At 34.6% G+C, this 26,325-nt stretch overlaps 1 protein-coding gene across 3 annotated transcripts in view; it reads right to left on the bottom strand.

Moving 5' to 3' along the window:
- Nucleotides 1-26,325, bottom strand: part of ATRNL1 (attractin like 1) — an 849,703-nt gene that overhangs the window by 579,067 nt on the left and 244,311 nt on the right. For all 3 annotated transcript variants that reach the window (XM_059173087.1, XM_059173089.1, XM_059173088.1), the window contains exon 21: nucleotides 1,143-1,195. In XM_059173087.1, the coding sequence (XP_059029070.1) occupies nucleotides 1,143-1,195 (53 nt within the window). The remainder of the gene's footprint in view (nucleotides 1-1,142; nucleotides 1,196-26,325) is intronic.

The following is a 26,325-nucleotide window of genomic DNA, read 5'->3' on the forward strand; positions in this document are numbered from 1 at the left end:
CTCCTCTCATTCTCTCTCTCTCTCTCTCAAATAAATAAAATCTTTGAAAAAATAATAATAAAAGAAAGACTTTGAACAAACTGTGCCAGAACATTTGGATATCCATATGGAGAAAAAAATTGATCCATCTCTTGAAATACATACATATATTAACGCAAAATGTATAGTATTCTTAAACAAAAACATAAAAATAGAAAACTTCTAAAAGAAAATGGGAATCTTTGTGATCTTAGGTTAGGATAAGATTTCTCAGAAGAACAATTAATAAGTTGAACTTCATTTTAATTAAAACTCCTCTTCCAAAAAAAAAAAAACTCCTACTAGAGTGAAAAGACAAGCCACAAAAAAAAATGCAAATTATATGTCACATAAAATATTTGTATCGGGAATACATAAAGTACCCTGAAAACAATTCAATTTTTAAAAGTGGAAAACCGATTTAAACACACTTCATTAAATAAAATATATATAAACCAAATATTCACAATTATCACAAATAATCACAACATATGTTTAACATCACTACTCATTAGAAAAATGTAAATAAGAATTAGATACCATTGCACACCTACTAGAACAGCTAAAATTAAAAAGACTGACCATATGAAATTTAGAGACTTGAGGAACTGAAACTCATATACTCCTGATGGGAATGTAAAATGGTATAACCATTTGAAAAATTCTTTCTTAAAAGGTTTATCATACATCTCTCATATGATCACTACCCAGTGAAAGTATCTTACAGTAACAATTCAACACTGCTTTTTAGTGATGACCAAAACTGCCCCCTGCAAAAATCTATCACAAAATTCTGTTCGTTCAAAATTTAATCAAAATGAAAAGACCACATTAAAATCAGTTGAGATTACTCAAATCTCATTTTTGTTTCCACTTCCAGAATAAGATCTACTGCTATGTCACTCTTCAAGAGTAGAAAAAAATGCACCAAATATAATTTTTAAAATATAGCAAAAAGACTGCCTTTCTTAGCAACATATATGGAATTATATTATACGATTTAAGAAATAGAAATGGTAACATACTAATGACAACATCAGCATGCAAGATGAATTTTATAATCTGCAAAATCACCTAAAACTAAAAATACTAATTATTTAAAATGAAAAAGTAAAAGTACTTACAATAACATGTTCCTCTAAGTGGATTACCAACATAGCGATTTTCAGAGTCACATCTGCAGAAATAAAAACACAAACAATGAATCACGGAACACTACATCAAAAACTAATGATGTACTGTATGGTGACTAACATAACACAATAAAAAATTAAAAATAAATTAAAATGACAGAAATTAAACCTATAAATAGGGAAAAAAACTCATCTACTACTGAGCAACAAAATTCAAAACTCCGTATTTTTCTTTAAGAAAAACAATAAACTCTACATTAAAACATCTTAAAAACTAATTAATCATTAATCAAACTCATTAATCAAAGTTTTAAAAGAAAACTTTAAAATAATTAAAGTAAAAAGCCAATATTTGAGCATGAGTAGAGAAAAGAAACAGTGATGACAAATAGTCACACACAAGATGATAAAAGGGAATGTCACAAGGCAGATAGGATAAGACTAGGAGTCTGGGAATAAATATTCTTCCTTAATAATAGAAAAAGAAATTGAAAGTCTTGATAAAGATATAGAGACACTTTAAGGGGAAGGAAGAAAGTTTGTGGAATTTATAAATCTACATCATTTTCTTACTTCTGGTGTTCTTTGAAATCAATATATTTTTCCCAGTTTCTACACATGAATCTATATTTTCAAAAAAGATCTCCCCAATTATGTAATAAAGAAAAGTTTTTTTCTGAATTGTCCAACTCTAAATTCAATTGCTCAAACTCTGAATTTATGTGAGATTAATAAAAAACAGAAGAACATAAGAGCATTCCAAATCATGAATTCTAAATTAAATTAAATTCTTCAAAATTACGCTTAATTATAGCAGTGGGAGAAGATCATAAATATTCTAAAAATTTCTAAAGTTCACATTTTTATATCTGCTTCCAAAAGTCAATTAAAATGAGAGTTAGCACCTAATACTGATACAGCTTGATTTCACATAATGTTTTTTCACTGGAACACCCTCCAAAATAAATTATTATACAATAAAACACACCAGGCTAACTGAATAAAGTGACTTAATATTTAAAGTATATTTAAAAGTTTAAAAGATGAATAAGACCTTTCAAAATGTCTTTAGTTTTAATAGAGTTAACTAGAACACAGGAATAATTTTTATATATATTTTAACTAATAAAAGGTCAAAGAGTTGAGACAATTAGGCTAAATAATCAGGTTACATTCTGAATGCATTTATCAGCCTTGAGTTGCTAGTTTTTTTATTCATGAGTTGAAGAATAAATCTTTTTCTACATTAACTGCAAAATTAAAGTAGAAATATAATTATCCTTTATACAACTAACTTTATTCTCTGGGAAACAATGAAACTTTGGGAGTTAGGTTTCCTGTGACTTTCCCAAATGCAACTTTCAAAATGTGTGACATACATTTTACTGGTATCATAAGTATCATGATTATGATCATATAATGATCATACTCACCATTTCTAGGTTAAGCACTTAAGGTTCTCTACTATTTCTATATTTTGTTCCTTCCTTCAGGCTCACCACCATAAATCCCATGACTTAGTATCAAATATATAACATACACTGAAGGACTGATTTACAATATTATTATAATTCCTTTTTCTGTCACAAAATATAAATATGACTTGTTGCATGGATATCTCAATACTACTTTTGTTTTATTTTATTATTTATTTATTTATTTGAAAGAGAGAGAGCACAACCAGGGGGAGCAGCAGAGGAAGAGGAAGAAGAAGCAGGCTCCCCACTGAGCAGAGAACCCTATATGGGGCTCAATTCCAGGACCCCAGGATCGTGACCTGACCCAAAGGCAGGTACTTAAATATCTGAGCCATGCAGGTGAACCACAATACTACTTTAAGAATAGGGAAATATTCAAAATAATAGTGCCTGCATTGCTATGCATAATATTCCCTGCATGTCTTATTTGCAGTCGAAAATGACTAACTTTGACAAATGTTACGGATTTCAAGTACTTTTTAATGGATCTATATGTTGACATTAAGAGCTCTGGATACAAACCTATATTCCCATATGGAAGTTACACAATATTTATTTTGGTTGATAATATTAAGTTTATTCAAATTATTTAATATCATATTGGAATAGAAGTCATTGTGATGTTACCTTCAACATAATATAATTTTTATAAAGGCACAGTTAAAATTTTATTTTCTCCAAACTACAAATTATCTCAGGAGGATGAAATTATATATTCTCGTTTAGGAAGTAATTTTTCCTGCCTTTCATTTCCTATAGAAATAAGGAATTAATATCACCTTGTTAAGAACTAAGCTGAGGGGTGCCTGGGTGGGTAAGTGGCTGACTCTTGGTTTCAGCTCAGGTCATGATCTTGGAGTAGTGAGACAGAGCTCCATGACGGGCTCCATGCTCAGCTCAGAGTCTTCTTCAGATTCTCTCTCCCTCCCTATCTCTCCTCCTCTGCCCCTCCCCCTACTTGCACACACTCTCACAATCTCTCTAAAATAAATAAATAAAACCTTTAAACAAAAGAATTAAACGGAGAGGCTTTATAGAGTTCTTGAAGGTGTCCAATACAGAATTATATTCTTTTAAATTTTAAACTCTTTAGACAATCATATATTATCTAAAGAGCTTTATATTAATAAGTATTGAGACAATTTTGAATGTATTAAAAGTATTTTCTAAGTGTATAATTATGAGTGGAACTTAAATATCAATTTTTAGTAATTTAACTTTAGCTGTCATCTAAAAAATCACTAATGCCTACAAATAACTAAGGAAATAAATAGTTCCAAAGGAATATAATGAAACTTTAGGCATAAAAGTCAGCCTGCAAAACACAAAAGTATGCATAAATATATGCGAACACATTCCTTATTTTTCATTGGTACATTGCAATGTCGTAAGATGGCAGTTAATTTGAAAGGTAATTTTTAATTTTACCAAATAAAAATTCCAGTAAGTTTTAAAGGAGTTAGAAACATTGAGGTATGTATACACAATAGAATATTATTTAGCCATTAAGAATGATTTCTTACCATTTTTAACAACATCTATGGACCTAGAGAGTATAATGCTAAGTGAAATAACCCAGAAGAAAAAAAATACTATATGATAAGGAATTTAAGAAACAAAACAAACAAGAAAAGGAAAAAGAGAGAGAGAAAGCAAAAAACTAAACAAACTGATGGTTATCAGACAGGGAATGCAGGGGGATGGGCAAAATAGGTGATGAGGATTAAAAAGTGAACTTAGCATGATAAGCACTAAGTAATGTACAGAACTACTGAATCACTATATTGTATACCTGCAAGTAATATAACACTGTATGTTAACTATACTGGAATTAAAATTAAAAATTTAATTTAAAAAAGGGGGAAAAAACAGTGAAAAGGAAGAGCTTTGGGGGCAATGAGACTTAAAAGATATTAAAATATACTCAAAGTCTGTAAAATAAAATAGTGTAATATCAGTGCATTGATAGAAAAACCAAAGGTACAGAACAGAAATTCCACAAACAAGCTCAACTATCATATACTAAAAATCTAGCATATCATATGATAAAAGTGTATTTTAAATGATCAAAGTAAAGTTTTTTTCATAAATGGTATTTATGGTAAAATACCATAATGGCAAAATATGGTAAACTGGATAGCCATTTGGAAAAATATAAAATCAAATCCATTCCTCATATCAAACACATATAAAAAACTCTAAATGGATCAGAAATCCTAGCATACAAAATAAAACTTTAAACATATTAGAAGAAAAAAATTGCAAGATAGCATGGATATACTGAAAAGCATGGTAAAAGGAAGGTCATTAGTAAAATAAAAAAAATATGACAAATTGTGAGAAAACTGACAATGTATGTAACATAAAAGTGCTAAAATCCTTAACTTACAAAGAACTCTCTAATAATAAGGGAAGGACTGACGATTCCATAGAAAAACTAGCAAAAAACACAGACAATTCACACACACACACACAAAGAAATGGTTCTTAACTATGTGAAAAAATGTTCAACTTTACTTACAAATAGGGAAATAAGAACTAAAACTGTACTAAGATGCCCGCTTCTCTCTCATCAGATTGTCAAAATTTTAAAAGTATAGCAATATGCTCTGCTTACAAATGAGACTGTGGGCAAACAGCACTCCTATAAAATTATGAGCTGGTGAGAATGCAAAATGAGAAAATCCCTATGGAGGAGAATTTAGCAATATCTAACAAACATATGGGAGCACTTATTCTTCAACCCAAAAATCCCACTTAAAGGAATTTGAAAGTAAATCACCAGCATTATGAATATATATGAGCACAAGTTTATTTAATACAGCATCATTTATAATTACAAAATATTATAAATCATCTGAATGTCCATGCATGCAAGATTTGTTAAATAAACTATAGTACATAAACATAATGGAGTGCTATACATCAATAAATAAAACCAAACAAATAGGTAATAAAGATCTTTATGACCTAATATAGATACATATCTATGATATGTTACCTTCTGTGTAAGAAGAAAAAGAATATGAATATGTGTGTGTATATATATATATGTACATATATAAGAAACATATGCATGTATATTTTATATATATATGTGTGTATATGTATATATATATACACACATATATATATGTGTGTATATATATATATATATACACACATCACCAGAATGTATATGTATATGTATATATGTATACATATACACACATATATATATATGAATCACAGGAAGGATAAACAAGAAACAATGAAGTCAGTTACCCCCTGGAGAAGAAAGGAGGAAATGGGAACTAATCTCTCTGAGTATATTTTTAAGTACTTTTACCTTTTGAAAGAATGTCAGTGTTCAACATATTCTGAAATATATACATAAAACCAGTAAGAATGAGAAAGAGGAAAAAAACCGCCAAACAGAAACTAAAAGAAATGAATCTAATGAATTTCCAATGAATACCATATAGCCATCGTGAAGGGAAAGGAAGGAAGGGAGGGAGGAGAACCGGAGGGAGAGGTGAGGAAGAACAGAAAAGAAAGGAAAGAAATGAGGAGGGGAGGGAAGAAAAAAGAAGAGGGACCATTCCAAATAACTTCCTAACACAGTATCTGACTATATATCCTCAATCCTGAGCGTGGACGAGTTAAACTTTGGAATCTTTTTAGGTTTGCTTATTAAATTGATACAGACAAAGCAATTCTGAAAGCATTTCTTGTATTAGAGAATTGAGCAAATAAGGAGTGTGTTACATCACCAGAAGCCAGTGCTTTCACTGAGGAAGAAGAGACATACAGATACTAAACTAGAGAAGGTCCAAAAGAACCTTGGAGGGATACATTGGAATTGGAAGTCTAGGTATTAAGTAATGCTTTCTAAAATATGAATATGTGTGTATGTGGATGCATATGTACACATGTACATGAATATATGTATTTATCTGTACATATAAATATTTCTTAGTTCTGTTCACTAAATAGTCCATTAAGATACCTCATTAGCAAAGGACATATCTAGCACCAAGATAATGGCCTCCAATATAATTCTTCATTACAAGGAATCAGAGATCTACAAAAACATGTTTTAAATGGCTGAGACAGGGGTTGCCTGGGTGCTCAGTGGGTTAAAGCCTCTGCCTTCAGCTCAGGTCATGATCTCAGAATCCTGGGATCAAGCCCCGCATTGGGCTCTCTGCTCAGCGGGGACCCTGCTTCCCACCCCCTCCGTTTTCTGCCTTTCTGCCTACTTGTGATCTCTGTCTGTCAATTAAATAAATCTTTTTAAAAAATGGCTGAGACAGGACAGGTATAACATCAGCCTGGAACATCTTCTTATATCAGAGTAAGGAAGTATTCACAAAATGATGGGTATATGCCACAAAAATACAAGTTTACCTGAAGTCGCCCCCACTAACCAAATCTGGAACAAGTTGAGTGCTAAGTGATTTATCTATGATTGGAGAAAATGGGAATCCATGCGTTCATCCCAATAATAATTAAATGGTGGAGAAGGAAGAGCTCTTGCTAACAGCAGAATTTTAAGAGCTCACTGGTAAATGTAGAAGTATGGGAGTTGGTTATCATCATAGTAAAGATAGAGACCAGGCAAGAATAATCAAATATTTCTTCTTATAAACATGAATATCCTATAAGATAAATTTGTTTCATGTCTAATTCATTCAAAAAAGACAAAAGAAAAAGATATCAGGTCTACTTGTCATATTTCTAATCAAAATCCAAGATTTTGCATTCTAATAGCAGAGTTAACACTCTGCTTACTTAATGGAAAAATATATTCATTACAAGGGATGAAATGAAAAACAAACAAAAAAACAACCAAGGGATGAAATTAATGAAATCTCAAATAAACATATAAATGTATATGTGTAAAAATTTTAAAAATATATATAAATGTATCACTTACACCTAATGCTGTTCTATGCAAATGTATGATCCCCCATCTCATTTCCCACATGTCAAAATCAATTAATATAACCACTTATGCAAATCTGTTACAAATATAATCAGCTGTTATATTGAAATGTTTAGCACAGCCATTATACATTTTCATGTAACCTACATAATAATGTGAATGGAAATCAAAATTATTAAAACCTGTCAATTTCATTATAGACTTTATACATAAATGAAATTAAAATATCAGAATGGAGTACCTCACAATTATTTTCAACAAAAGGAGAGCAATATTAAGAAGAAAATTTTAAATTCTTTCTTACTAAAATTTTACATATATGAATGTGAAGTATTCTGATTAAGAAAAAATGTTTTAAGATATGTTTTACTTTTTTTAAAGGATTTTATTTTTTTTTTTAATTTATTTTGAGAGAGAGAAAGAGAAAAAGCACAAGCAAGAGAAGGAGCAGAGGGAGAGAAACAAGTAGTCTCTCTGCTGAGCGTGGAACCCAACGCAGGGCTTGATTCCATCACCCTGAGGTCATAACTTGAGCTGAAATCAAGAGTGGGATGCTTAACCAACTCAGCCACCCTCGGGTGCCCCTAAGCTATGTTTTGTTTTGTAACAAACCACTGTGTTAAGTAACACAAAAGTAAAATTTCTTTTTAAATAGTCTGTTTTTTAAAAAGCCTTAATTTGCATTGTTAAAATTATTTTGCCCATTCAGGAAAGTATATTTTTTCTATGGAAGATTGAGATGCCCCTCCTGGTTTGAAAACCCTAAAAGCACATAAGGTGTGTATTGTATACTTAATACACAAATATATAATTCAAGTAAATAAAAGATTAATTGGATATATTTGCAGTAGTTCTCTATTGCTAAGTAACAAATCACAAAAGCTTAGTAACTTTAATCAACAAAATTTATTATCTCACAGATTTTGTGGGCCTGGAGTCTGCACACAGGGCAAAGTTGGGTCCTCAGATTCTGAGATGAGTTAGGATACAATCAAGGCACTGGCTGGAGCTGGGATCTGCTACATATGGGGTTGGGTTGCCCTTAAAGGTTAGATGGGGTGGGCTGCTTCTAAGCTCCCTCAGGTTGCTGGCAGAATTTATTTTTTTATGGCTATAGAACTAAAGACCTTGGTTTCCCATTTATTATTGACTGAAGGCTGCCCTCACCTCCCAGAAGATGCCTTCAGCTCCATTTACTTCTTCAAAGTGAGGGAGAAAGGGAGAAATTCTCTAGAGCAAAACTTCTAGCATGACACAGACTTAAAGGGGTGCCTGGTGGCTCATTGGTTAAGAGCGTGCCTTTGGTTTGGGTCATGATCTCAGCATCTGGGGACAGAGCCCCACATAAGGCTGTCTGTTCTGCGGGAAGTCAGCTTCTCCCTCTCACTTTCCCTCTAGGTGCTCTCTCTCTCTCTCTCTCAAATAAATAAATAAAATCTTCTTTTAAAAAAGGACATACTTAAAGCATATGTATGAAAGTGACATGCCATAATTATATAAGTGATATACCATTATCCTTGCCATATATTCTGGTTTAGAAGTCAAAAATCCTGCCCACACTATACAATAGTGTGAATTCCCGGAGACAGAGACCATTGCAAGTCTGTCCAACATATTTTGTTATACATAAAATTTCTTACCATAAAATATTTCAATATATTTATTTGAGATATGAACATATACTAATCTAATTCACATAATAAACAATTTGAGAAATTAAATTATTTGATGAAGTTCAAACTCAGATTATAGGAGGTCAAATAATGTGAAGGAAAAGTATAGATATAAATAATTCTTTAAACATATTAATACTGAATATAAATTACACTAATATTTCTAATATGTAGGTTAAGTAATATTTTTAACTTCAGAATATTTCTGTATAAGGATTAGATACAAACATTAAACGTCTTCAGAAACCTTCTGAATGGTTAATTAAAAACATAACATCAAAGTATTCTGTGTCTAACGCAAAGGGATAATCATCCTCTTGTTCCAACAAGCAAACTAAGAAAATAGCCATACCTTTTAAGAAAACAGATTTAGACTGAAATATTAGGGACTTTGAAAGGGCAAATATCAACTAAATAATGACTATCACTTTTGTGAATTATCACATTGCATTATAAATATAACCTGTAAAAAGCAAAATGTAAAATAATTCTATATTCTAAGAGCTAAAATATAGCATTTCATCTTGTCCCTATTAATTAAATATTTAAATATACATACATATACATCTTATCATGAGATTATACTTTTTCTACTCAGAAACTTTAATTTTGATATATCATGACAGACGATTTACAACAGCTGGGAATCTGATAAGAAGTTTGCATTTTCCCAAGAAATTATAAAAAGTACACACAAGATAAAACACACTTGCTTTTGTTTTGTTTCTTCTATAAAAATACCCATTAAAATGTTACATAATATGAAGAAAAATAGGATATTAGGGAGTAGCACAGTATCAATATTAATAACATATTTCTAAGGCAATTTAACTTAAAATATCAGAACCAAAGGTAAGGTAAACCCTCAAACAGTACAGGAGGTAGGCACAGGTTTTAAAATTATAAGCCTGTTTATGGATTTCAGAGACTAATAATGATAAATAGAACTAACCAAGTAAGTTACAGACAACTAAAAAAGGTAGAGTTTACTTTTCAGCTTAAAAGGCTGAAGATTAAGAATGAAAAATTACCAGGCCCAGATGCAGAAAAGGATGGACTCCCTGGATCATCTTAGGAATCCTCTTGTCTCTAATTATGGATAAGGACAATATGTCACAGGAAAATGGATTAGAGTCCAGGCCCACCAAAGTTTGGTGAGCTAAGTCCTAAAGAGTAATCTTGGGAATTAGAGCATAGTGAAGCCTTCCAGAGCCTGCAGATCTACTTTGAAGGACACTTATCTCTAAAAGTGATTAAGGTTCTACTGTCTTCATGCACATAGCAGGATTACATTCTTTTTGGAAAAGATTTCATACAAGGTCTCAATCTATAATTAGATTTTGTAAATATGCTATTGAGGACAAAATGAAAAATAACCAGACATGGAAATAGGTAAGAAAACAAGAAACAGGAGCTACCAGAAACAGGGATATGGCAATCCAGATATTATCAGGAAAAAGACACAGTTCTTAAAATAATGATCTTTATTATAATGGAAGAGAAATCTGCCTTAAAAAATAGAAACAATAAAAGACAATTAGAAACTGTAATAGATAAGTTTAAGAATTTAATCTGAAAAAAGTGGGAACTATAATAACAACAAAATGAAAATGCAGTAACCAAAATTAAGAACTGAATGAATGAGATTAATAGCAAATTGGACACAGTAGAAAAGTGAACTGAAAAACGGGTCAGGAGACAGGAGAAAAATCTGAAAGAGACATAAAAGATATGGTGTTACTGGAGTCCCAAAGTAGAAGACAGAGGAAACAGAAAACAAGAAACATTTGAAGAGCACTGGCTGAACTTTCTAAAATTCCTGACATGATAAATGAAAAAAATAATTATAAGAAGAATTAAGTGTACCAACAATTTTTGTTTAAAAACCAAAGAATAAAATAGACATAAGAAAAATTAAAAATCTAAATAGTTTATATTCTTTTAAAGAATTGAATAGTTTATATCTTATTGTGAAGAAATAATTAAGACCTTTCCTAGGGCCATTTGGCCACAATCGGGATATTACCTAATAATGGAGAAGACAAGGAAGTTTTAAACAGAATCCCCCCCCAAAATCACTAACCATATGGAAAAGACTGATGTTTCAGATTATATTAAAATTAAGAATGTCTCTTCATGAAAGACACAGAAAACAATGAAAATCCAAACCACATAGTGGTATTTACCACACATATCACCAACAAAAGACATGCATCTAGAATGTATAAAAATCATTACATATCATTAAGAATCCAGGAGGAAAAAAAAAAAAACACAAGACATTTGAAAGAGGACAATCTCATAAAAGAGAAAAATTGATCTCTTAAAGATTAAGCAAATAAATCTTCGAGAACTTAAATTCTTATTCTTTTTTTTTTTGAAGATTTTATTCATTTGACAGAGATCAGAAGTAGGCAGAGAGGCAGACAGAGAAAGAGGAAGTGAAGCAGGCTCTCTGCCGAGCAGAGAGCCCTATGCGGGGCTCCATCCCAGGACCCTGGGATCACAACCTGAGCTAAAGGCAGAGGCTTTAACCCACTGAGCCACACAGGCACCCAAGAACTTTAATTCTTAAGAAAATCCAAATACAATATCATGCAATATCAGAATCCTTAAAACTAAAATATCTTCTTTTTTTCCTTTACTCTTTAATATTTTATTTAGTGTATTTCTTAAGAACCAAATATTTCAGTTCTATAGCTTTCATGTTTAAATAACATGTTAAGAGGGAGGAGTCAAGATGGCGGAGAAGTAGCAAGCTGAGACTGCTTCAGCTAGCCGGAGATCAGCTAGATAGCTTATCTAAAGATTGCAAACACCTGAAAATCCATCGGCAGATCGAAGAGAAGAACAGCAATTCTGGAAACAGAAAAACAACCACTTTCTGAAAGGTAGGACCGGCGGAGAAGTGAATCCAAAGCGACGGGAAGATAGACCCCGGGGGGAGGGGCCGGCTCCCGGCAAGCGGCGGAGCAACCGCGCACAAAATCAGGACTTTTAAAAGTCTGTTCCGCTGAGGGACATCGCTCCAGAGGCTAAACCGGGGCGAAGCCCACGCGGGGTCAGCGTGGCCTCGGGTCCCGCAGGGTCACAGAGGGATCGGGGGTGTCTGAGTGTCGCAGAGCTTGCGGGTGTTGGAACGGGAAAGCCGGCTGCAGAGACGGAGCTGACAGTGAGCTCGCAGCTCGGGGTTACCTTGAACCGGTCGCAGGCTCGGTGAGCTCGGAGCGGGGCCGGAGGTCAGGCAGACGGGAGTGACTGGGCGCTGTTCTCTGAGGGCGCACTGAGGAGTGGGGCCCTGGGCTCTCGGCTCCTCCAGGCCGGAGACCAGGAGGCCGCCATTTTCATTCCCGTCCTCCGGAACTCTACGGAAAGCGCTCAGGGAACAAAAGCTCCTGAAAGCAAACCCGAGCGGATTACTCACCCCGGCCCCGGGTAAGGGCGGTGTAATTCCGCCTGGGGCAAAGACACTTGAGAATCACTACAACAGGCCCCTCCCCCAGAAGATCAACAAGAAATCCAGCCGAGACCAAGTTCACCTACCAAGGAGTGCGGTTTCAATACCAAGGAGAGCAGCAGAATTCCAGAGGAGGAGAAAGCCAAGCACGAAACTCATGGCTTTTTTCCTGTGATTTTTTTTAGTCTTGCAGTTAATTTAATTTTTTCTTTTTCATTTTTTTTTTCTCGCCTTCATGTAAAATTTTTTTTTAACTGTTACCTTTTTCTTTTTTAACGATTATTTACTAGTTTATCTAATATATATATATATATATTTTTTTTTTTTTACATTTTTCTTAGGTGTTTTCTTTTTTTAAAAATTCTTTTCTTTTCTTTTCTTTTTTTTTTTTTCTTTTTTCTTTCTTCCTTTTTGAACCTCTTTTTATCCCCTTTCTCCCCACTCACAATTTTGGATCTCTTCTAATTTGGTTAAAGCATATTTTCCTGGGGTTGTTGCCACCCTTTTAGTATTTTACTTGCCCCTTCATTTACTCTTATCTGGACAAAATGACAAGACGTAAAAATTCAACACAAAAAAAAGAACAAGAGGCAGTACCGAAGGCTAGGGACCTAATCAATACAGACATCGATAATATGTCAGATCTAGAGTTCAGAATGACAATTCTCAAGGTTCTAGCCGGGCTTGAAAAAGGCATGGAAGATATTAGAGAAACCCTCTCGAGAGATATAAAAGCCCTTTCTGGAGAAATAAAAGAACTAAAATCTAACCAAGTTGAAATCAAAAAAGCTATTAATGAGGTGCAATCAAAAATGGAGGCTCTCACTGCTAGGATAAATGAGGCAGAAGAAAGAATTAGTGATATAGAAGACCAAATGACAGAGAATAAAGAAGCTGAGCAAAAGAGGGACAAACAGCTACTGGACCACGAGGGGAGAATTCGAGAGATAAGTGACACCATAAGACGAAACAACATTAGAATAATTGGGATTCCAGAAGAAGAAGAAAGTGAGAGGGGAGCAGAAGGTATACTGGAGAGAATTATTGGGGAGAATTTCCCCAATATGGCAAAGGGAACGAGCATCAAAATTCAGGAGGTTCAGAGAATGCCCCTCAAAATCAATAAGAATAGGCCCACACCCCGTCACCTAATAGTAAAATTTACAAGTCTCAATGACAAAGAGAAAATCCTGAAAGCAGCCCGTGAAAAGAAGTCTGTAACATACAATGGTAAAAATATTAGATTGGCAGCTGACTTATCCACAGAGACCTGGCAGGCCAGAAAGAGCTGGCATGATATTTTCAGAGCACTAAACGAGAAAAACATGCAGCCAAGAATACTATATCCAGCTAGGCTATCATTGAAAATAGAAGGAGAGATTAAAAGCTTCCAGGACAAACAACAACTGAAAGAATTTGCAAATACCAAACCAGCTCTACAGGAAATCTTGAAAGGGGTCCTCTAAGCAAAGAGAGAGCCTACAAGTGGTAGATCAGAAAGGAACAGAGACCATATACAGTAACAGTCACCTTACAGGCAATACAATGGCACTAAATTCATATCTCTCAATAGTTACCCTGAATGTGAATGGGCTAAATGCCCCTGTCAAAAGACACAGGGTATCAGAATGGATAAAAAAACAAAACCCATCTATATGTTGCCTCCAAGAAACACATTTTAAGCCCGAAGACACCTCCAGATTTAAAGTGAGGGGGTGGAAAAGAATTTACCATGCTAATGGACATCAGAAGAAAGCAGGAGTGGCAATCCTTATATCAGATCAATTAGATTTTAAGCCAAAGACTATAATAAGAGATGAGGAAGGACACTATATCATACTCAAAGGGTCTGTCCAACAAGAAGATTTAACAATTTTAAATATCTATGCCCCCAATGTGGGAGCAGCCAACTATATAAACCAATTAATAACAAAATCAAAGAAACACATCAACAATAATACAATAATAGTAGGGGACTTTAACACTCCCCTCACTGAAATGGACAGGTCATCCAAGCAAAAGATCAGCAAGGAAATAAAGGCCTTAAATGACACACTGGATCAGATGGACATCACAGATATATTCAGAATATTTCATCCCAAAGCAACAGAATACACATTCTTCTCTAGTGCACATGGAACATTCTCCAGAATAGATCACATCCTCGGTCCTAAATCAGGACTCAACCGGTATCAAAAGATTGGGATCATTCCCTGCATATTTTCAGACCACAATGCTCTAAAGCTAGAACTCAACCACAAAAGGAAGTTTGGAAAGAACCCAAATACATGGAGACTAAACAGTATCCTTCTAAAGAATGAATGGGTCAACCGGGAAATTAAAGAAGAATTGAAAAAAATCATGGAAACAAATGATAATGAAAATACAATGGTTCAAAATCTGTGGGACACAACAAAGGCAGTCCTGAGAGGAAAATATATAGCGGTACAAGCCTTTCTCAAGAAACAAGAAAGGTCTCTGGTACACAACCTAACCCTACACCTAAAGGAGCTGGAGAAAGAACAAGAAAGAAACCCTAAGCCCAGCAGGAGAAGAGAAATCATAAAGATCAGAGCAGAAATCAATGAAATAGAAACCAAAAAAACAATAGAACAAATCAACGAAACTAGGAGCTGGTTCTTTGAAAGAACTAATAAAATTGATAAACCCCTGGCCCGACTTATCAAAAAGAAAAGAGAAAGGACCCAAATAAATAAAATCATGAATGAAAGAGGAGAGATCACAACTAACACCAAAGAAATACAAACTATTATAAGAACATACTATGAGCAACTCTACGGCAATAAATTTGACAATCTGGAAGAAATGGATGCATTCCTAGAAACATATAAACTACCACAACTGAACCAGGAAGAAATAGAAAGCCTGAACAGACCCATAACCAGTAAGGAGATTGAAACAGTCATTAAAAATCTCCAAACAAACAAAAGCCCAGGGCCAGACGGCTTCCCGGGGGAATTCTACCAAACATTTAAAGAAGAACTAATTCCTATTCTCCTGAAACTGTTCCAAAAAATAGAAATGGAAGGAAAACTTCCAAACTCATTTTATGAGGCCAGCATCACCTTGATCTCAAAACCAGACAAGGATCCCACCAAAAAAGAGAGCTATAGACCGATATCCTTGATGAACACAGATGCGAAAATACTCAACAAAATACTAGCCAATAGGATTCAACAGTACATTAAAAAGATTATTCACCACGACCAAGTGGGATTTATTCCAGGGCTGCAAGGTTGGTTCAACATCCGCAAATCAGTCAATGTGATACAACACATCAATAAAAGTAAGAACAAGAACCATATGATACTCTCAATAGATGCTGAAAAAGCATTTGACAAAGTACAACATCCCTTCCTGATCAAAACTCTTCAAAGTGTAGGGATAGAGGGCACATACCTCAATATCATCAAAGCCATCTATGAAAAACCCACCGCAAATATCATTCTCAATGGAGAAAAACTGAAAGCTTTTCCGCTAAGGTCAGGAACACGGCAGGGATGTCCATTATCACCACTGCTATTCAACATCGTACTAGAGGTCCTAGCCTCAGCAATCAGACAACAAAAGGAAATTAAAGGCATCCAAATCGGCAAAGAAGAAGTCAAATTATCACTCTTCGCAGATGATATGATACTATATGTGGAAAACCCAAAAGACTCCACTCCAAAACTGCTAGAACTTATACAGGAATTCAGTAAAGTGTCAGGATATAAAATCAATGCACAGAAATCAGTTGCATTTCTCTACACCAACAGCAAGACAGAAGAAAGAGATATCAAGGAGTCAATCCCATTTACAATTGCATCCAAAACCATAAGATACCTAGGAATAAACCTAACCAAAGAGACACAGAATCTATACTCAGAAAACTATAAAGTACTCATGAAAGAAATTGAGGAAGACACAAAGAAATGGAAAAATGTTCCATGCTCCTGGATTGGAAGAATAAATATTGTGAAAATGTCTATGCTACCTAAAGCAATCTACACATTTAATGCAATTCCTATCAAAGTACCATCCATCTTTTTCAAAGAAATGGAACAAATAATTCTAAAATTTATATGGAACCAGAAAAGACCTCGAATAGCCAAAGGGATATTGAAAAAGAAAGCCAACGTTGGTGGCATCACAATTCCGGACTTCAAGCTCTATTACAAAGCTGTCATCATCAAGACAGCATGGTACTGGCACAAAAACAGACACATAGATCAATGGAACAGAATAGAGAGCCCAGAAATAGACCCTCAACTCTATGGTCAACTAATCTTCGACAAAGCAGGAAAGAATGTCCAATGGAAAAAAGACAGCCTTTTCAATAAATGGTGCTGGGAAAATTGGACAGCCACATGCAGAAAAATGAAATTGGACCATTTCCTTACACCACACACAAAAATAGACTCAAAATGGATGAAGGACCTCAATGTACGAAAGGAATCCATCAAAATCCTTGAGGAGAACACGGGCAGCAACCTCTTCGACCTCTGCCGCAGCAACATCTTCCTAGGAACAACGCAAAAGGCAAGGGAAGCAAGGGAAAAAATGAACTACTGGGATTTCATCAAGATCAAAAGCTTTTGCACAGCAAAGGAAACAGTTAACAAAATCAAAAGACAACTGACAGAATGGGAGAAGATATTTGCAAACGACATATCAGATAAAGGACTAGTGTCCAGAATCTATAAAGAACTTAGCAAACTCAACACCCAAAGAACAAATAATCCAATCAAGAAATGGGCAGAAGACATGAACAGACATTTCTGCAAAGAAGACATCCAGATGGCCAACAGACACATGAAAAAGTGCTCCATATCACTTGGCATCAGGGAAATACAAATCAAAACCACAATGAGATATCACCTCACACCAGTCAGAATGGCTAAAATCAACAAGTCAGGAAATGACAGATGCTGGCGAGGATGCGGAGAAAGGGGAACCCTCCTACACTGTTGGTGGGAATGCAAGCTGGTGCAGCCACTCTGGAAAACAGCATGGAGGTTCCTCAAAATGTTGAAAATAGAACTGCCCTATGACCCAGCAATTGCACTATTGGGTATTTACCCTAAAGATACAAATGTAGTGATCCAAAGGGACACATGCACCCGAATGTTTATAGCAGCAATGTCCACAATAGCCAAACTATGGAAAGAACCTAGATGTCCATCAACAGATGAATGGATCAAGAAGATGTGGTATATATACACAATGGAATACTATGCAGCCATCAAAAGAAATGAAATCTTGCCATTTGCAACAACATGGATGGAACTAGAGCGTATCATGCTTAGCGAAATAAGTCAAGCAGAGAAAGACAACTATCATATGATCTCCCTGATATGAGGAAGTGGTGATGCAACATGGAGGCTTAAGTGGGTAGAAGAATAAATGAAACAAGATGGGATTGGGAGGGAGACAAACCATAAGTGACTCTTAATCTCACAAAACAAACTGAGGGTTGCCGGGGGGAGGGGGTTGGGGAGAAGGGGGTGGGATTATGGACATTGGGGAGGGTATGTGATTTGGTGAGTGCTGTGAAGTGTGTAAACCTGGTAATTCACAGACCTGGGGATAAAAATATATGTATATAAAAAATATATGTTTATAAAAAATAAAAAATAAAACTAAATACTAAAAAAAAAAAAAAAAAAAAAAAAAAAAGAAATGGGCAGAGGACATGAACAGACATTTCTGCAAAGAAGACATCCAGATGGCCAACAGACACATGAAAAAGTGCTCCATATCACTCGGCATCAGGGAAATACAAATCAAAACCACAATGAGATATCACCTCACGCCAGTCAGAATGGCTAAAATCAACAAGTCAGGAAATGACAGATGCTGGCGAGGATGCGGAGAAAGGGGAACCCTCCTACACTGTTGGTGGGAATGCAAGCTGGTGCAGCCACTCTGGAAAACAGCATGGAGGTTCCTCAAAATGTTGAAAATAGAACTGCCCTATGACCCAGCAATTGCACTATTGGGTATTTACCCTAAAGATACAAATGTAGTGATCCAAAGGGACACGTGCACCCGAATGTTTATAGCAGCAATGTCCACAATAGCCAAACTATGGAAAGAACCTAGATGTCCATCAACAGATGAATGGATCAAGAAGATGTGGTATATATACACAATGGAATACTATGCAGCCATCAAAAGAAATGAAATCTTGCCATTTGCAACAACATGGATGGAACTAGAGCGTATCATGCTTAGCGAAATAAGTCAAGCAGAGAAAGACAACTATCATATGATCTCCCTGATATGAGGAAGTGGTGATGCAACATGGAGGCTTAAGTGGGTAGAAGAATAAATGAAACAAGATGGGATTGGGAGGGAGACAAACCATAAGTGACTCTTAATCTCACAAAACAAACTAAGGGTTGCTGGGGGGAGGGGGTTTGGGAGAAGGGGGTGGGATTATGGACATTGGGGAGGGTATGTGATTTGGTGAGTGCTGTGAAGTGTGTAAACCTGGTGATTCACAGACCTGTACCCCTGGGGATAAAAATATATGTTTATAAAAAATAAAAAATTAAAAAAAAAAAAGAAAAAAAAAAAAAGAAAAACCATATGATTATATAAAAAGATTTGTAAGAACCATACGAAAAATCAAATATACATTCCTGGAATAAACTCTAAGTAAACTTGAAAAAAAAAAAAAAAAAAAAAAAAAACAATTGCATCTAGGAAACATAAAGAACTCTCAAATTAAATAATAAAAGATAGAAAATAATAAATAATAATAATAAAAGACAAAAAATAAATAAATAAATAAATAAATAAATAACATGTTAAAACAACAGCACTATAACTATTATGTTTAGAAAATTTTTATATTCACACAACACTACAACATTTTAACTTGCATTGAATATTTAAATTCATTATATTTCCAATATTCTACAAAGGATTTTGTTTGTTTTTCTTATAAAAGACTCAGTCAGGGGAAAAGAAATCCACTTTTTTTCATTCTCACAGTTTCCTTTAATCTGGAAGCTTTCCTCAGTCTTTCAAAGTCTTTCTTGGCATTTGCTCTACCAGTTATTTTAATTTTGGGTTGGTTGTTTTATTGACTTTCTCAGTTGGTTCAGTTTATACAAATTTGGTTACTCCTTATTCCTTCTCAGAGTACACATTTTCAATACTGTATACCTGTTTATCTATTATTTGCTATGTTAATTTTGATCATTTAGATGAAGTATTTGATTTCTCTACTGCGTAGTTACTATATTTCCTTTGGAAGTTATTGAGTAATTTGTGAGTAGACATTTAAGACTCATTACTTCTACCAACAGAGTATATACATTCTAATATGTATTAAAGTAACGCTAGATGAAATTGTTCCCAGGATATTTTCTCAGAGATTTTCTAATTTTGTTTTTGTTTTTGTTTTTTTTAAGATTTTTTTTTAATAAATTTTTTATTTTTAATAAACATATATTTTTATCCCCAGGGGTACAGGTCTGTGAATCACCAGGTTTACACACTTCACAGCACTCACCAAAGCACATACCCTCCCCAATGTCCATAATCCCACCCCCTTCTCCCTAACCCCCTCCTCCCAGCAACCCTCAGTTTGTTTTGTGAGATTAAGAGTCACTTATGGTTTGTCTCCCTCCCAATCCCATCTTGTTTCATTTATTCTTCTCCTACCCACTTAAGCCCCCATATGAGGAAGTGGTGATGCAACATGGGGGCTTAAAATATCTTTTAATAGCAAGTATTGTCAAGTGCATAGACATTAAAAAACTTATACAGCCCTGTAAAGGATATAATTTGATGTAATAATTTTACAAAACAGTTAATGCTCTGAAATTGAAAATATGGATACCAAATACATGCCTGGCAAAAATGCACACAGTTGTGAACCAGGAGATATACATGTGAAGAATAATAAGCACATTAATTTTCATGTAAAACAAAAACAAAACTGAGATTATCAAATAAGACATAGGAGAATGAATAAATGAAGTGTGGTATAATAGTGCAACAAAATACTCTACATCATTGAAAAGGATCCAATTACAGCTACCTGGAAGCAACAGCTTAGATGAATATCAAGTTGTTGGGTGAGAAACACAACACAACACAATATAGTCTCAGACTAGAAGAAAATATTTGAAGAAGATGTATCTGATAAAGGACTTTATCTAAAATACATGAAGAACTCTTAAAACTCAATAATAAAACAAATAACCTACTTAAAACATGGGCCAAAGACCCCACACCAAAGAATATACACAACTAAGATATAGCAAATAAGCACACAAAAAGATGCTGTACGTCCTATGTCATCAGGGACACTCAAAGTAAAACAACAAGATACACACACTGTGTGTATCGACTTTTGTGTGTAACAACCACACACAATTTTGAACAGGCAAAATCCAGAACACCAGCACCAGTCGCTCGTAAGTAGTGGAATATGGAGCAACAGGAAACCTCAGTCATTGCTGATGGGAATGCAAAATGGTACAGCCACATTCAAAGACATTCTCATAGTTTCTTACAAAATTAAACATACTGACAATATATGACCCAGCACCTGTTCTCCTTAGTATTGACCCAAAGAAGGTGAACATTTATGTCCACAGAGAAAAGTGAAAATAAATAATTACCATGACTTTATTCATATCTGCTAAAATTTGGAAGCAATCAAGATGTCCTTCAGTAAGCAGGTGAGTGGACAAATAAACTATGGCACATCCCGACAATGAAATACTATTCAGCGTTAAAAAGAAATGAGCTATTAAGCCATGAAAATACATGGAGGAAACTTTAATGTCTATTATTAAGTGAAAGAAACCAATCTGAGAAGTCTACATATTGTATGAGTTCAACTACATCACATTCTGTAAAAAGCAAAACCATGGAAACGATAAAAGATTAGTGCTTGCAAGGAGTTAGGGGAGACAAATGAATAGTAGAGGCACAGGGAATTTTCAGGGCATTGAAACTACTCTGATACTATACTGGTGGGTACAGTCATTTATACATTTGCCAAAGCCTACAGGATGTACAAGACCAAGAGTGAACCCTAATGTCAACTTGGATTTGGGTCATTTTATTTTATTTTATTTGAGAGAAAGTATATGTGGGAGGTGGGGAGGAGCCGAAGGGGAGGGACAAGCAGACTCCAAACTGAGCAGAGACCAATGCGGGGCTTGATCCCAAGACCTGAGACGATAGCCTGAGGCAAGATCAAGAGTCAGACACTCAAAGGACTGTTCCACCCAGGCACTCTGGGACTTTGGGTTTTAATGATGTGTCAGTGTATGTTCATAAATTATAATAAACGTACCAGCCTGGTGAAAGGTATTGATAATGGAGAGAGCTATGTGTTACGTAAGGGGTATGTGGGAAATGTCTGTACCTCTGTTCAATATTGTTGTGAACCAAAACCTGCCCTAAAAACTAAAATCCATTAAGGACGCCTGGGTGGCTCAGTCAGTTAAGTGCCTGCCTTTAGCTCAGGTCATGATCCCAGGGTCCTTGGATCAAGCCCCGCATCAGGCTCCTTGCTCAACAGGGAGCCTGCTACTCCCTCTGCCTGCCATTCCCCTGCTTGTGTGTGCTCTTTCTCTCTGTCTCTGACAAATAAATAGAATAGGTAAGATAGGTAGATAGCTAGCTTGCTAGCTAGATAAAATAAAATCGTTAAAAAAAAGGCTAAAAAAAATATCCACATTGACAAAATCAGTCAATGAAAAGATTAAAAAAATACTAATTCAATGTCTTTAAAATTAAGGGGCAAAGGCTAAAGACAATGGATTAAAATAAAATAAAAATTGAAATTACTGATAAATTACAAAGTATTTCACATTAAAAAAATGTAAACTGAAGAGTGATTAATCTGAAACTTAGTATAGTTAGAGCACAAGTCTCTGAAGAATAAAATCAATCTCTACATTATATAATTCTTTCCCTAGGGAAAAAACAGTATTAATAATTTGGTTATCTAAACAATACTTAATTTTAATTAATTACTAAATATTTTATATTAAAACTGTCATTTAATAACTCACAAATAGTATTCATATATTTTTCAACAAATCCAGAAATAGTGCCTCAATTCTCTTTTGCCAATTAACCTTAATAAGGAAATGATGGGGGGTGGCGTGCCAGGGTGGCTCAGTGAATTAAGCAACCAACTCTTGACTTCAGCTCAGGTCGTAATCTCAGGGTCATGGGATCAAGACCCAGGCCAGGCTCCAGGCTCAGCAGGGCATCTGCTTGAGATCCTCTCCCTCTGCACCCCCTCCCAGCTCCTGTGTGCATGTACATGCATGCTTTCTCACTCTAAAATAAATAATTAAATCTTTTACAAATTTTTAAAATGATGGGTATATAGTAAGTAAAGAACACTGTTATTTTAGTTAGAGAAACCTAGATGGAAGTTCTACTCTAACAGTAATTAAAGTGTGACCTTGGACAAACTAACTTTTGTAAGTTACCGTGCCCTTAAGAGTAAAACGGGGATAATAATACTATCCACTTTACAAAATTATTGTAGGAATTAAATACAAGTACCTGGCCCAGAGATAGGCATTTGGCGGAGTTCAATATATGTTAAGTATGACGACAGTAATGACACCGATGAAGAAAAGTAAAAACATAAAAATAAAGGACATTATATTTGTACCTGCAAATGTCAAAGCAAGACCAAAAGACAATTATTTGAGAAACAGATTACACTGGAATATTTTCAATCATCTATCTTTTTTCCTAGAAGTACGAGTGTTGCACTGAGGCCGCCAGAAATGAATCAAACTGGCACAGCAGTATATAGCGGTAATTCATCTTAAAATGCACATGATTTGAAATGCATCCATATTTTGATAAAACATCTACACATACACCAGATATATGTTCTACATTAAAATGTTGAAATTTACTGTACTTTAATTCTTCACAGAAGGTTACATTGGAATATACTAGGAGACTATTTCATCCTCTGATATGTTAACATAATTTTTAATAATAAATATAGAATGACCAAAACAAATTGAAAATTTAAAGTACATTTTTTTCCTTTGGTATTTAAGTCTGTTTCTTTCTGTAATTGTTTCCAATTCCAATTACTTACAATTAGTATAACCTACACACCATCTAGAATTATTCTGACCATCTAGAATTAAAACCACGTAACTCTGCTATGTCTTATATCAATGTAATAATCAAACTGGAGATCAAGGACTATGCTAGTCTCCTAAGAGACAGCCTCCAATGAGAATAGCTCTAATAAAAGAAATGGAAAGTATGCAAAGGCTATAAGATGAATGTGGATAAAAGAACAAATTGACCCAAACACCCCACAGATAATTCACTAAACTAATACCAGAAGACACACTTAATCAATACCTTTCATTTCAGGTAATTCAAATGAAAGTGCTTTAATTAAGGATGCCAAGCAAAGTGCCAAAGGAACAATAATTACTCATGGAAGGGTATGCTAACTACTACTAAAAAAAAAAAAACAACTCTGAAATCTCAGTACTTCTCCACAATAAATGTCTGATTGTAACTTAAGACACAGTCCGGTATGGAGAGGAGGAGTTGGGGAAGACATCTGGCTTCATGCAGTCTTCCGGAACGGAGATGTTCATGAGCTCCGTGATCGTTCAGGTCCTCGTCCTCCTCTTCACTGTACTACTGAATGGGGGCAAAGAGGATGTGTGGCACATAACTTTTTAGGGACCAGGCCTGGAATGATGGACATTATTTAATGTTTATTGGTCAGAACCCAATTACATGACCTCCAACCTAACTAACAGTAACTAGAAAACAGCCTGGCTGTGTTCAGAAAGTTTTCACAATTGATAACTAAATGAAATACTATCTAGTGCAGTTCTGGGGCTAAGAAAGACGAATTGCAAAGCTAACAGATTTGGAAGTGTGTTCCTACAAATCCAAAAGTTTTAAATGCAGGAAGACATATTCCAAAAGAACCCAAACATATTCTTGACACCAGGGGTATTTTTTACTTACGCTGGACTTCTTACCAGGAGAGCACCTTCCTGGAGAATTGGAGGTAGATAGTATTAAATCTGTTTTCACATGGGGCAAGATTAAACTGAATTAGCAACCTGTTTGCTCAACTGATATGCTGAGATTTATGTCTTTATGGTATCTCACTGACAGAATGTTTCTGAAATAAAGCAAGCATAGGTGTTCCTCAAATATCTTATTTCATAGGTATTAAGGCTGCGTGGCTCATCGGCACAGATAAACCATTAAGTCGAACTATAGTTGTGACTACAATGGGCAAAAATGAGGTGGAAAACATAAGCAATATTTAGCATTAGTATGTGAAGACTGTATTTACCATCTGTTTATCCAATCTTGTTTATGAAGCTGATAATCGATATGCAAATTGATATAGTATAAAAAGGCAGGTTGTACAGCAAATGATTCCTTTGTATTTTTTTGTGTAATAACAACGGAGATTAGGGCACAGTGATGAAATAGGTACTGTACTTCCTCATTCCCAATACAGAAGACTTTTAAAAGTGACAAGAGAAATCGGGAAAAACAAAAATCCTAAGATATTTATTTTACAAAGTCCCTGTTATGTGCCAGAAACTAGTCTAAAAAAGAAGGCACAAGTTTGATCTTCCTGAAATGGAAAAGGCATTGACATCTTCCTCTGCCTCTTTCCCACCAAAAAAAAAAAAAAAAAAAAAAAAAAAAGACTAGATATAACAAAATAGAAAAATACGGAAAAATAGGTAATAATCTTAGACATCACTGGCCTAAAGGTAAACTAGGGAGGAAAAAGTACTCAGAAGACTATCCTCCTAAGGGAATATTTCCCAAAGTACATAAAGGACTATTACTTCACAGTCACCTAGAATACTTGTAATAAAGCAAAATTTGGGTCCCCAAGCTAGAATTCAAGTCACTATATTTCCAAAGATTTCTTTTTCACACTAATTTTGAGAACTAGTATCTTGAGCCTAACATAAGAGCTATGAAAAAGCCATAATCAGTGAAAAGTTTATAAGGAAAAGAATATTCAATTATGGATTAATTTATTAAATTAAAAGATCCTGCTTAGTAATAGTGACCTATATCTCATATAATTATTTTATAATTCCAAATGTTTTTGAGAAATTTAGTCTTCAATTTATTGTGGGAAAAAATAAAATATGATTCTGGACAAACCCATTCATTTTCATTAATCTACCAACATGGTATCTAACAATCCTATCAATATATACAACCTTCTCAAGTAGTCAATAAATTGCTCTAAGATCTGATGTGGAATAAATGAAATAACAAAGTTCTTTGGCTAAAAAAAACACAAACTGATGAGGTAACTGGTTCTCAGTGGAGATAAATTTTAGGGTAACAATTAGTTATCTCCATAATTATGGATTTCTCTTCTTTTTTTTAAAGATTTTTTGGGGGGTGCCTGGGTGGCTCAGTGGGTTAGGGCCTCTGCCTTCAGCTCAGGGTCCTGGGATTGAGCCCCACATCGATCTCTCTGCTCAGTGGGGAGACTGCTTCCCCCTCTCTCTTTCTGCCTACTTGTGATCTCTCTCTCTGTTAAATGAATAAAATCTTTTTTTAAAAAAAGATTTTTTTGATTTATTTGACAGAGAGTGGGCTCAAG

The sequence above is a fragment of the Mustela lutreola genome, chromosome 4, assembly GCF_030435805.1.
Source record: "Mustela lutreola isolate mMusLut2 chromosome 4, mMusLut2.pri, whole genome shotgun sequence".
Classification (NCBI taxonomy): Eukaryota; Metazoa; Chordata; class Mammalia; order Carnivora; family Mustelidae; genus Mustela; species Mustela lutreola.